Source organism: Grampus griseus (genome assembly GCF_964374135.1).
Source record: "Grampus griseus genome assembly, chromosome: 21".
NCBI classification, from domain to species: Eukaryota; Metazoa; Chordata; class Mammalia; order Artiodactyla; family Delphinidae; genus Grampus; species Grampus griseus.
Genome location: NC_139015.1, coordinates 12,068,333 through 12,077,961, shown reverse-complemented (window position 1 = coordinate 12,077,961; position 9,629 = coordinate 12,068,333). Strand labels below are relative to the sequence as shown.

General features: G+C 44.9%; 1 protein-coding gene across 1 annotated transcript; it reads right to left on the bottom strand.

Moving 5' to 3' along the window:
- Positions 1–347: 347 nt before the first annotated feature.
- ING2 (inhibitor of growth family member 2) lies at positions 348–6,456 on the bottom strand. The gene is made up of 2 exons (XM_082680421.1): positions 5,829–6,456; positions 348–1,240 (listed from the first exon to the last, which is right to left on the bottom strand). Exons 1-2 carry the CDS (start codon positions 5,998–6,000, stop codon positions 570–572), a joined length of 843 nt encoding a protein of 280 aa, XP_082536547.1. The 5' UTR covers positions 6,001–6,456; the 3' UTR covers positions 348–569.
- Positions 6,457–9,629: the final 3,173 nt, after the last annotated feature.

Genomic DNA, 9,629 nt, shown 5'->3' with positions numbered 1-9,629 from the left:
AAATACTCTAATAAGAGCACATTATTCCACATGGAATCCCAAATTATTCTTATCTCTAGTTCCTTAAATTCTTGGAAGACTAGAGATGACCAAGTGTATGTATAAATGGGGCCAGGAAGAGAGAAGCTCTGAATGGTATAGTGTTCATATTTTAAATTATCCAAGATAATCTGAATGCTTACAGAGAACTCCAACTATATCTAAATTTTTTTAAGCACATAGACTAAAATGCTAGCAAAACTTTGGTGTTTACCCCAAAATTAGCATTGCATTTTCAGTGAAAAGGAAATAGGCATGGTTTGTGAAGTTATTATGTTCACACCACCCTTCCCTACTCCCTGCTCCTTTCATCAGGTGATCTGAAGATTACCTGGCTTAAAATATTTGGTAATTCAGTGCAGAAAATTAAGGTCACAGACAAAGTACAACAACTTTTAATACACCATTAATACTAATGATTAAAAATTATTGCATAGTCTTATGCATTTACCCTAAAACATTTTCTGAAAGTAAATTCTGAAAGAATTATATAAAAGACAAATAACCCTTTAAAATGCAGATGGCCTTTACTACCTCGATCTTCTCTCCTTCTTTGTCTTTTCAGTACTTTTGTCCATCGTTTTCTCATTATCTCCCCTGCACTTTGGGCAATACCATTTCCCCTTTGGTTTATAGGTAAGTGAAACACATGAAAAGTGAAACCATTCAATTGGACACTGTTCATTGTCACATCCGATCATTTCCCCATAAGACACTTGGTTACATAAACAATATGTAGGTTCGTTGGGATCTATTGCAAACTCAACAGGCGAAGCTTCCCTTTCCTGCTTGGCCTTGGAACGTTTCTTTTTCTTGGCTGACTTGGATTTCTTTTCTTTAGGTGGCTGATCATCACAGTCTTCAATCCCATTCGTCATGTGACACAGATCACGGCTTTCACTGGTTCGCTGTCGGCGGGGTCTTCTCGAAGATCGTTCTGGTTGGCTGGAATCCATCTTTGCTTTATCTGAGGCTCGCTCACTTTCAGCAGGATCTTGAAAACACTGTGAATGCAGCTCCATTTGCCTTGCCCGATTTTCCACCAATTCGAGCATCTGTGTGACAATCTGAATTTTTTCATCTCCCAATTCTTGACTATTGATTAATGCTCTCTGGAGATGCTGCTGGAGGCGTTTTTTCTGGTTTGAATCATCTTCTTTCTTATATTTTTCATAGACATCATCAATTTCCTTTAATGTTTCTAAAAGAGGAAAAGAAAATATATGGTAGCACATATAACATTTTTCAAGTTAGTTATTTTTCACAGAATTGGTACAGTTAGAATGAACTCAAACCATAAAAGCACACTCCTCCATAGTATGAATACATGAGAAACATTTCATTTCCCTTACAAAGACCACATATTATCCAACATGAAAGTACAGAGATAAACTAATAAAAAGAATGAACACAAAACTCTCTTAATACTCATTAATCTATATTAGAAAGGATAAGAGATGTGTGGCTAATGATTAATCAAAAGTCTTTACTTGGGCAGAAACACGCTGTGCCACTTTAGAGTTCACCCAGTGCCGTATCACCTATACTTCAGGTAAACCTCAAAACTACCCTGTATATAAAATTTCCAGGCTGGACTCCAGCCGTAAAACTTAAAAAGGTTCCAGGACTACTCTAGATTACTGTCCAACTGTGTTTACAGGGTTTATGGTTCAATCGATGACTCGCCACAGAACTCTAGAGAGACGCTATACCTTGACTTTCATATCATCCCCTGGACGTTCTTAACAAAGCAGACACAAGTAACTCTTAGCTTCCCATCATATTAGCCTGAATGGCTCTTTTATTTCATCACATGGGAGAGTCTGAAAATCAAGCTATTTCCGGAGCAGGTTTAGGTTCAGGTTCTGGCATCAATTGACTAAGCTACCAACAAAATTATAGTAAAGTTGGCATTGGATCACTGTGCTTTTGTAGATAACTCAGCCGTTGGTTCTCAGCCTTTTGAACTGCTGATTTAGATATTGTATAGCATGAGGACCCACTTACATCAATTAAAAATGGCCGAGTCATTAGAAGGTATACAAATATCTGAAAATATAGTTCCAGATGTCACCAAAATTTACATAGATGTCTTATTCAAATCTGTTCTGTTTCTCATCCTTATGAGATACAATGCTATCTGAAAGAGTTCTGTCTTAGTAAAGGTGGAGAAACAAAAATTAACTGGAATTTATCACACCCGATGCCATATCACTGTTCTATCTTCTAATATCACTGCTCTAACGACAACAGAAATGTTAGACGACCAAATACATACACTGGGGGTGTCTGTGAGTAAGGTAACATAGAGCAAGTATTCAACACAACTTGTGAATTCCCGTCGCCCTGGAGAGTGTAGGTACTCACACTTGACGGACAACTATTTAACCCGGGATTCATGACAATGTGCTCCCACACATTTGAGGGTACTCATACCTGCAGAGCATATTTTTAAACAATGTTCACATCTAGCCCATTTCCCCAGCTAGGTATGTAAGTGGATTTCTTAAGAATCCAATTTTCCTCCAGGAAAAATAAGGAAATTATATATTTTCCCCTCAAACACACAAAATGTGAGGTTTAAAAAATAAAAGCAGGGCTTCTCTGGTGGTGCAGTGGTTGGGAGTCTGCCTGCCAATGCAAGGGACGCAGGTTCGTGCCCTGGTCTGGGAAGATCCCACATGCCGCGGAGCAACTGGGCCCGTGAGCCACAACTACTGAGCCTGCGCGTCTGGAGCCTGTGCTCCGCAACAAGGGAGGCCGCGATAGTGAGTGGCCCCCGCTTGCCACAACTAGAGAAAGCCCTCGCACAGAAACAAAGACCCAACACAGCGATAAATAAATAAATAAATAAATAAATTAATTAATAAAAGCAAAACTTATTCCAAACACTCTGTATCGAATAATCAGGAATTAGAAGCTAAATATATTATTTAATAGCAGCACATTGATATTATACATGAAGTAAAAATTCACATTTTTAAGACACCTTAATTACCCGGTGAAATAACACTTACTGAGCCTCTTCCATGTGACTTTCTCAGTAATCCCCACAGCAATCCCATGAGGAAGCCACCACTTTTATATGTGAAGAAGATTAAGCTCAACAGGTATCAACCCCAGACTTTGAACTCTGCCATTATCTGTCAGTCTGGCTCTGCTCTTTAAGCACTTTCTACTCAGCTGCATGGAAGGCACTTAAAATTAAGTACGAAATTTTAGTTCAAAGGTTATTTACCTTTGAACTATGAAAGAGAAATACTGGAACAAGAATACTGGAACAAAAATTGACGTTCTCTAATAACCATACCCCATAATAAATACTTCATTCAATTGTGAAATTGTTTTCTTCATTTCTCTCTGTTTTTAAGGCTACTTTTGAGGTTCTTCAGTAACTTCTGAAAGTGTCTCAAATAGGTAGGAGAGAAATTTCTTTGACTACCTATATAATTTATAACATCGAATTTTGCTGTAGGTATTAAATCTAAAACCAGGAAATACTTAAGAACTAGCAAAGAAACAAAAAACATGAAAAACCAAGAACACACAAGTATATAAAGCTAATAGAAAACTGAAAGTTGAGCTTAGTAAGCATGTGCAGAGTAAAAACTAGATCACTGTTTTTGTATTACTCTTCAAAAGAACTACAATTTTAATGGGGCTAAAATTTTTTTAAATCTATCGATCTTTCAAGGCCTAATACTGTTTCTCATGTTACCAAAGCTACTTCTGTCAACTTTAGATGGTCAAGATGGCAGATTTCCCTGGAACAAATTGCCCCCCCAGCAATTCAAATGAAAAAAAAATAGCTTAACTTTCATGAAGGCAAACATGTCTTTAAAGAAATGTAAAAGCCTGCAAGGTTTACAAACTTCAGAGTTATGATTATTTGAAAAACTAAAAATGTTCAACATACAATTTTTAAGCACACATGTACAATATATAATATTTTAAGGTTACAATTCAGGTATGTGCTCCATGTCTATAGAAAATACCTTTGGAGAGCTTTTATTTAAAAAAACAAACAAAAAAAGATTTAAATAATTTAAAAACGAGCATGTGCACCTGCAGCAGCCAGGCTGTGGAGTCAAACATTCCCCACTTAATTGGACAAGTTACTTAAACTCCTTGTAAATTTTAATTTGTCTGCAAAATGAATTTTTACTTCATTGAGTTGTGAAGATTAAATGAGATAATGTTCTGGACGTGGTGCAGCAATTGACACACAGTAAGTAATCGTATTAATTCTCTTCCCCCCAACAGAGATCAGTCCTGTCAGTCATATGGGTTCAAAAGGCAGAAATAAATTATAGGTGAAAAAACAGAGACACTTAAATGTTCTATCAGGCTACAGGCCCGAAAATATCACCCCAGAAATGCGTTCCTTAGACACTAAATCATAAAACTAGCGACGTGTCGAAAAACAGAGAATGGGTCCAAGAAGTTATCTTTTTAAAGTCCGTATGGCTGATTCCACATTATGTCTAAGGTCTGTTCCTTGATTCAGACCTCCTTGTTCCTTAAACCAAACGGCTCCCCATTTAAACTCCTCCCCTTGTAGTTACAGGCGAAAGGGCCACCAATGGTAAATAGTAAATGTACTCTCTGTAAAAAAGCTGATTCCAGGGAATCAACCCTAGCTCCTTGGGTCTGACCACAAAGGGTGGCTTTTGCCTCCGTACTTAAACTTGGCGAAGTAGGGATCCAGGGGTTAAGAGACGCCAGGCGGTTGCCCAGTCAACTAACCCACATCCTCCAGAGGCCCGGAAGTGACGCAAGGCCCGGAACCTACGCGGTGCAGATGCCAGCGACGATCACAGTAGCTGTGTCTTTGTCGTGATTGAGTGATTGGGGAAAAGTCGAAAAATCAAACAAACATGTCCCAAATCCCAACACTGACTCCGCTCAGGACGAGCTAATGTCCCGCACGGTCCCCGCCCGAACAGCCAGTGTCGCCCAAGCCTTCGTGCAACCAGCCATTTTCCAGACGGGAGGCAGCGCGCGCGTCCGCGCCCCGCCTATGTCCTTCGTCACGACCGCAGGCCCCGCCCCCAGGGCGGGCGGGGGGTCCACCCCGCCACACACACCCCTCTCCCTTCCCCCGCGGGGACCCCTGGCCTTTTAACCATTTGGCTGAAAGAGCTGTGAAAAGCTGCGGCCTAGAACTTTCCCTGGGGTGGGAGAGGGAAAGCCTCCTCTATTCCCGATGCGGGAGCCGGAGAGCCGAGGGAGGGACCTCCCCGGAGGCCGCCTTCGCAGCCCTCTCGCGCCCCCTCCCCCCTGCACGTTCCAATGCATCTGCTCTCAGGGGGTGGGAGCCCGAGGGGGGGGTGGGGAAAGCCAGGCCCCGGAGGCCAGCGGGAGTCCGGCCGCGGCCGGCCGCTCACTCCCCACAGTCCCCGCCCGGCTGCACGCTCCCCGGCCGGGGCAGGAGGGTCTGCGACACCGAGCAGGCGAGGGCCGGAACAAATGCTTCTTAAAATGGCTGATTCCTCGCCACACCAGCTGCAGCCGCTGGGTCTGCAGCGGGGGCTGACAAGCGGCCACCACCCTCACCCTTGAGACCCCCGAGAAGTCCTCGCCGACCGCAGCGGGGAAAGGGAGGGCCGCGAACTCGGTCTCCAGTCCCGTTCCCCCGTCCCACACACCAGACCCCCTCTGTGCAGTCGGGGAGACTGTCACAGGAGAAATGGAAAGTGGCACTTCCCCGGGCAGGCTCCGAGCGACCGTGCCCGGCGGCCAGCGGACCCGAGTGGGGGAGGACTCACCGGCAGCCCCGCGGCCCCTACCTTGATATTTGTTGTCCAGCTCTCGCAGCACGGACACGTTCCTCTGCATGTCGTGGGGCAACGACTCCACGCACTCGAGGTAGTCCTGCACATAGCAGGTGAGGAGCCGGCTCCGCTCCCCGGTCAGGAGCGCGGCCGACGAGTAGAGTTGCTGTTGCTGCTGCCCTAACATCCTGCCGCCGCTGCTGCTCCTCGCCGCCGCCGCCGCCGCCGCCTCCGCATCCAGCAGCCACACATGCAACAGCCACGGCCGCCGCGGCTCCTCTGCTCGTCAGCCCGGCGCCGCGGGGACACCGGCAGCCGCTCGAGAGGGCACAGCCGAGTCCCCCGATCTCTACTCCCCGCAAAAGAAGCCCTCACTCCCCGCCCCCGCGGTAACAAGCCCAGGGGCGGGGCGAGATCGGGGCTCCCTCCTTTTCCCCCTCCCTCCTCAGGACTAGAGCAGCGGGGATCCCCCCAGCGGAGCTGGCGCCGGGGTCCCGGGCGTTGACACTTCCTGTCCCCCTCGGAGTCACCAGATGCTACCAATGCCGTCTCGTACCTCGGATCCCCATGACAAGCCTCTCGCTGGCCTCTTTCCTCCCAATCACCCTCAGTGCCTGACGAAGAGTCTCTCACTGGACCGCCCCCGCCCCTCAGGCTGCGGCCGCCTCTGCGCCTGCGCAGGACTCCCTCCTAATAAGGCCGGGGGCCCGCCCCTACCGCCCAGCCGAAGGGTTCGCATTCTCCCGCCTTCCCTCCGCCACCCGGGCGATTGGTCTGTCAACTCTTGGCCCGGGGGGAGGGTGCGGAGAGCGGCCAAACTGTAGGCTGCGCCCCGCCCCCTCTTAAAGGGGAAGCACTGTCGGGTCCGCCTCTTTGCTCAATGTCTGAATGGGACTTGAGGGGGCAGGTGGTTGACCCCTTCCTTCCGTCCTTCCCACAGGGAGGGGGAGGCTTGGCCCAGCTCCCTTGGCCCGGTGTTACCGACTTCTTCCCCATCAGATGGATGTAGCGCGGCCCCTCGCGAGCCTTAAAAGGAGCAGCAGGCGGCCACCTTACGCAGCGACCCGGAGGGAGTCCTGCGGGGACTACGCGGCGGGCTTGAGGCGAGCGCGGCTCCGGGCATGCGCGGCGGCTGTGTGCCCGCCGGGCCGGCACCGCCCTCTGGCTGTGTCTTCCTCCAGCCGCGGCCTTCGGGCTCCCGGAGCACCGGGGCTGATCGCCGAGGTAGGCGGTGCCCTCGCGGCCCCCTGCGTTTCTTTCTCCCTTAGTCCGTCCGCTTTTTGAATCTCCCTCCTGGCTTCTGCGAGCTCCCGCCCTTCCGCAGACGCGGGGGTCTCCCGCCGCACCAGGACGTGCAGGTTTTGTCCACCCTAGGGCTCCTGAGGAATCGCGTTTAGTTCAGGCTCACTCTGCCCCATACCTGTTTGTCCGACAGACAACCTTTAAAAAAAAAAAAAAAGTTTTCCCCCTGGGGATCAGAACGTTTAAACATTAAACGTAGGCAAGGGCTTCCTGGCGGCGTGAGGGGCACCACCACCTTAACATCTACGTAAGACTGAAAACCACTGGGGGCCGGGGTCCAGGGGTGATGGAGACGCGAGGACAGACCGAATCCGAAATCAGGCCCACGTCCTCATCTACGTGACCGGCCGACAGGGTTTAATTCCTATCTGGGGTTAAATGAAATGCCAAGCAGAGGAGTTGATTTTAATTCCAGATGGACTCAGTGTATATAACAGCGTGTATTTTTCAAAGAAATGGGTGTAAAGAGAACGAATACGCGGAGAATTTTAACGGAATGCCTATCTAAACAAGCACTATTGTGAGTAGTACATTTGAGTTAAAAAGAAAACGTGAGGGGGCGATAAATTGGGATTTCTTCTTATATCCAGTTGGTTTGCAGCGGTGGGGCACCTGTATGATGACCTATTTAGGGCAGTTTTGAAACAGCTGTTAATAGTACGTAACCACTGACAGGGAAAGAGAAATCTAGACCTTGATCTAGAGGATATTTTAAATTTCAAACCGAAACAAAGCACTATTGGAAATTTGAGTCTTGGGAACAAGATAATATTGCTCAGGACTCAAAGATTGTCTTGTATTATTATCCTGTGACACTTGGAGGTTTTGACCACTTGAATATTATTAAGTCAACCCAGGCAATCCAGTGTCTTGTATTTCTGAGAACCGTCTAGGGATTTTCTTGTCATTCTTTAAATCAGATTAAGCAGCCAGGTCTTGTCAAAAAAGTCACTGTTAAGAATTGAATTTTAATCACATTTTACTTAAACCCTACTATTTTTGTTTACTCATAGATTTAAATCAGCTAGTTTTTATTGAAGGCCTAAAATAATGCAAGATGCCTTATTATTTACTGATTCAGATTAGACACAGAACGCACATATGGATTTTATTCAGCCTGAGAAGTGATCTGCAGGCAGATATAACACATGGTTAGAAACTAGAAGTGAGAAAACGCAATGATTTATAATACCTAGAGCACTCCTTCCAGGAACCATGAGCCGGATGAAGAAGGAAGGATGAGTATGGAAATGAAGACCTTTTAGAGCATTATTTTGACCTTTCATAATTCTGTTGAACAGGCTGAAAGGAAGCAAAAAGTCTAAATAATGATTTTGCAGCTTGTGTTGATCTAAACCTATAAAGAACACTCTCATATGGTAATCTATGTGTGTATATGAATTGTCAGACATGTGCTTTTATTGCTATATTAATTTATAAAAGTTAATCAAAGACTTACTCCTGTGGTACTTGTGAAAGCAGATTGTGTGAAGAGAGTAAAAAAAAAAAATCACTGTACTCCCCAAACTCAGCCCTTTGACTTCGGTTATTTATCATGTCCTTTTCTTTTTAGTAATCGCTTAACTGGAAATTTGGGGCCTTTTGAAATGGGGTTCCTGTACCCTGCTAAATGCAATATTTAAAAGTCCCCAATTCTCCACAATATAGAAGTTAATTGGTGACATTTAATTGTATGAATAAAGCAAAAAGGCATCTTATTTGCTCTTAAGTATATTTTCTGAAGTAACCCTAAAAAAGATAAGTAACCTACACCCCCAAATTAGTAGAGCTATCTGAGGTTAACTTTAATTTCTAAATCAGTTACTGTGAGACATCCCTGGTAGAAATGTTTAAGAGATCTCTGGTAGGCCCTTATTTATACTGTAAAGGGAGGGGGGACCACTTCAAACTCTGATGGAAAACAAACTAGCAAGTAGTTCTGAAGGTTTCCTAGAGATACCTCCTGAGAAGATTCAGCTACTGCTTGAGTCAGGACAATTAAATATGAAGTCCTTTTTTTCTTTTTAATATTTTTTAAAACTTTCTTGTGGAAAATTTCAAGCACACACAAAAGTAGAGGTAATAGTACAATAAACCCTAATATACCATTCACCCAGCTTGAACATTTATCAATATATGGTCCTTAATATCTCACTCCCTTATCCTTGATGGATTATTGTCATTTTCTCTGTACTTTAAATGTGAACGGATAAGAGAGAACTTTTTCAAAACATCCACAATACCATTATCCCATCCAAAAATTATCTTACTGTCATTTAATATCCAGACAATTGAAATTTCCCTATTGTCTCATTAATATTATTTTACACTTGGTTTGTTCAACAGGATCTGAACAAATTCCACACTGCATCTGGTTAATGAGGTCTTTTCTAAACTAGTAAAAGGTAGTTAATTCCCTGTTTAATTAAGGGAAGCAGATAGCAATGTTTTTTCTAAGGAAGGTATTTGGATTGTTAAAAAGCACTGTTCAAAATGTAGGGAAATTCAAGAAAA